The sequence below is a fragment of the Notolepis coatsorum genome (assembly GCF_963971535.1).
Source record: "Notolepis coatsorum genome assembly, contig: SCAFFOLD_4505, whole genome shotgun sequence".
In the NCBI taxonomy this organism is placed as follows: Eukaryota; Metazoa; Chordata; class Actinopteri; order Aulopiformes; family Paralepididae; genus Notolepis; species Notolepis coatsorum.
The window spans coordinates 1-2,565 of NW_028170674.1; the positions used below are offsets into that span (position 1 = coordinate 1).

At 57.1% G+C, this 2,565-nt stretch overlaps 1 protein-coding gene across 1 annotated transcript; it reads left to right on the plus strand.

Moving 5' to 3' along the window:
- Positions 1-1,823: 1,823 nt before the first annotated feature.
- LOC311248471 (protein Wnt-10a-like) lies at positions 1,824-2,221 on the plus strand (the record flags this gene model as incomplete). Its single annotated transcript, XM_084339347.1, has 1 exon — positions 1,824-2,221. A coding segment is annotated over one exon (398 nt), but the record flags the coding sequence as incomplete, so codon positions are not given.
- Between the last annotated feature and the right edge of the window lie 344 nt (positions 2,222-2,565).

The window sequence follows — 2,565 nt, forward strand, 5'->3', positions numbered from 1 at the left end:
TACACGCTGCCGGGAGGAGCCGGAATCTAACCTGAGCCACTGTTGCCCCCCAAATCAAAATCAAATCCAACTAACCAGCCTGTAGAAGCTTCAGGGAAGTCTTTGAGCACAGAGTATAACTAGGAGAAGAAAATTATCCAATATAATTTATACAGCAATTATTCCATGACCCACATTTGAATCCTGGCTTGGTATCTGGTGAGTGACCTCCCCTCCCCTCTCTCTCTATCCCTCCCTCATCTCCTCCTCTCCCCTCTCTATCTCTCCCCTCTTCCTCATCTCCTCCTCTCCCCTCTCTCTCTTTCCCTCCCTCCTCATCTCCTCCTCTCCCCCTCTCTCTCCCTCCTCTCCCCTCCTCATCTCTTCTCTCCTCCCTCCTCTCCCATCTCCGTCCCTCCTCTCCTCATCTCTCTCCCCCCTCCTCTCCTCCCCTCTCTATCTCTCCCCTCCTCTCCTCTCTCCTCTCTCCTCTCCTCCCCTCTCTCCTCTCCTCTCCTCCTCTCCCCTCTCTATCTCTCCCTTCTCTCCCCCTCTCTCTCTCACCTCTCTCTCTTCCTCCATCCTCTCATCCCCTCTCCTCTACCATCTCTCTCTCCCTACTCTCCTCTCTCTCCCTCCCTCCTCTCCTCCTCTCCCCTATCCCTCCTCTCCTCCCTCCTACCCCCCTCTCATCCTCTCTCTCCTCCCTCCTCTCCTCATCTCTCCCTCCTCTCTCCTCATCTCTCTCCCTCCTCTCCATCTCTCTCCATCTCTCCTCTCCTCCTCTCCTCCCCTCCTCTCCTCTTCTCCCCTCTCTATCACTCCTCCTCTGCCCTCTATCCCTCCCTCCTCTCCTCTTCTCCCCTTTCTATCTCGCTCCTCCTCTCCTCTCTCTCTCCTCTCCCCTCTCTCTCCCTCTCTCCTCTCCCCACTCTATCTCTCCCTTCTCTCCCCCCTCTCTCTCCCTCCTCTCTCTCTATCCATCCTCTCTCCATCCTCTCCTCCTCTACCATCTCTCTCTCCCTCTCTCCTCTCTCTCCCTCCCTCCTCTCCTCGTCTCCCCTCTCCCTCTCTCTCCTCCCTCCTCTCCCCTCTCTCTCCCTCCCTCCTCTCCTCCTCTCCCCTCTCCTCTCTCTCCCTCCTCTCCCCTCTCTCTCTCTCCCTCCACTATCTCTCCCTTATCTCCCCTCTCTCTCTCTCTCTCTCTATCTCTCTCTCTCTCTCTCTCTCTCTCTCTCTCTCTCTCTCTCTCTCTCTCTCTCTCTCTCTCTCTCTCTCTCTCTCTCTCTCTCTCTCTCTCTCTCTCTCTCTCTCTCTCTCTCTCTCTCTCTCTCTCTCTATATATATATATCCCTCCTCTGCTTCTCTCCACTCTCTCTCCCTCATCTCTCTCTCTCCCCTCTCTCTCTCTCCCTCCACTCTATCTCCCTCATCTCCCCCCTCTCTCTCTCGCTCTCTCTCTCTCTCTCTCTCTCTCTCTCTCTCTCTCTCTCTCTCTCTCTCTCTCTCTCTCTCTCTCTCTCTCTCTCTCTATCTCTCTATCTCTCTCTCTCTCTCCCTCCTCTCCTCCTCTCCACTCTCTCCCTCCTCTCCCCTCTCTCTCCCTCCCTCTCTCTCTCCCTCATCTCCCCTCTCTCCCTCCCTCCCTCTCCCTCTCTCTCCCTCCCTCCTCTCCCCTCTCTCTCCCTCCTCTCCTCTCCCCTCTCTCTCCCTCCTCTCCCCTCCCTCCTCTCTCTCTCTCCCTCCTCTCCCCTCTCTCTCCCTCACCTCTCTTTCTCCCTCCACTCCCCTCTCTCTCCTCCCTCCTCGCCCATCTCTCTCCCTCCTCTCCTCCTCCCCCCCAGGGTTCAGAGAGAGCGCCTTCGCCTATGCCATCGCGGCGGCTGGCGTGGTGCACGCCGTGGCCAACGCCTGCTCCATGGGGAAGCTGAAGGCGTGCGGCTGCGACGAGAAGCGGCGCGGCGACGAGGAGGCCTTCCGCGTCAAGCTGAACCGCCTGCAGCTGGAGGCCATCCACCGGGGGAAGGGCATGGTGCACGGCGTCATGGAGCACTTCCCCGCCGACCTGCCCGGCCCGCAGGACTCCTGGGAGTGGGGCGGCTGCAGCCCGGACGTGGAGTTCGGGGAGAAGTTCTCGCGGGACTTCCTGGACGCCCGCGAGACCTACAGGGACATCCACGCCCGCATGAGGCTGCATAACAACAGAGTCGGCAGGCAGGTGTGTGCCGGGGGCGGGTGGAGGGTGTGTGTGTTGGTACGTGTGTGTGTGTGTGTGTGTGTGTGTGTGTGTGTGTGTGTGTGTGTGTGTGTGTGTGTGTGTGTGTGTGTGTACAGTATGTATCTGCGGTTGTTGGGACTAGCTCCCACTGTATAAGCCCTCTTTAAAGGAAATTGAAAAAAAAAAACATTTGCCAAGGGAGCAGGTGGAGTGGGCGGGCCCAAGGGTGTCTGGGCCAATGATCACGTCATATTGAAAAGCACGCTATGATTTTATTGACTCAATCCACAGTGGCCTATCATTGCTCCACTCTGGTTTCTCAATATGATGCAATGAGAAGAGCGTGTGCATGTTTCATTTTTCATTTA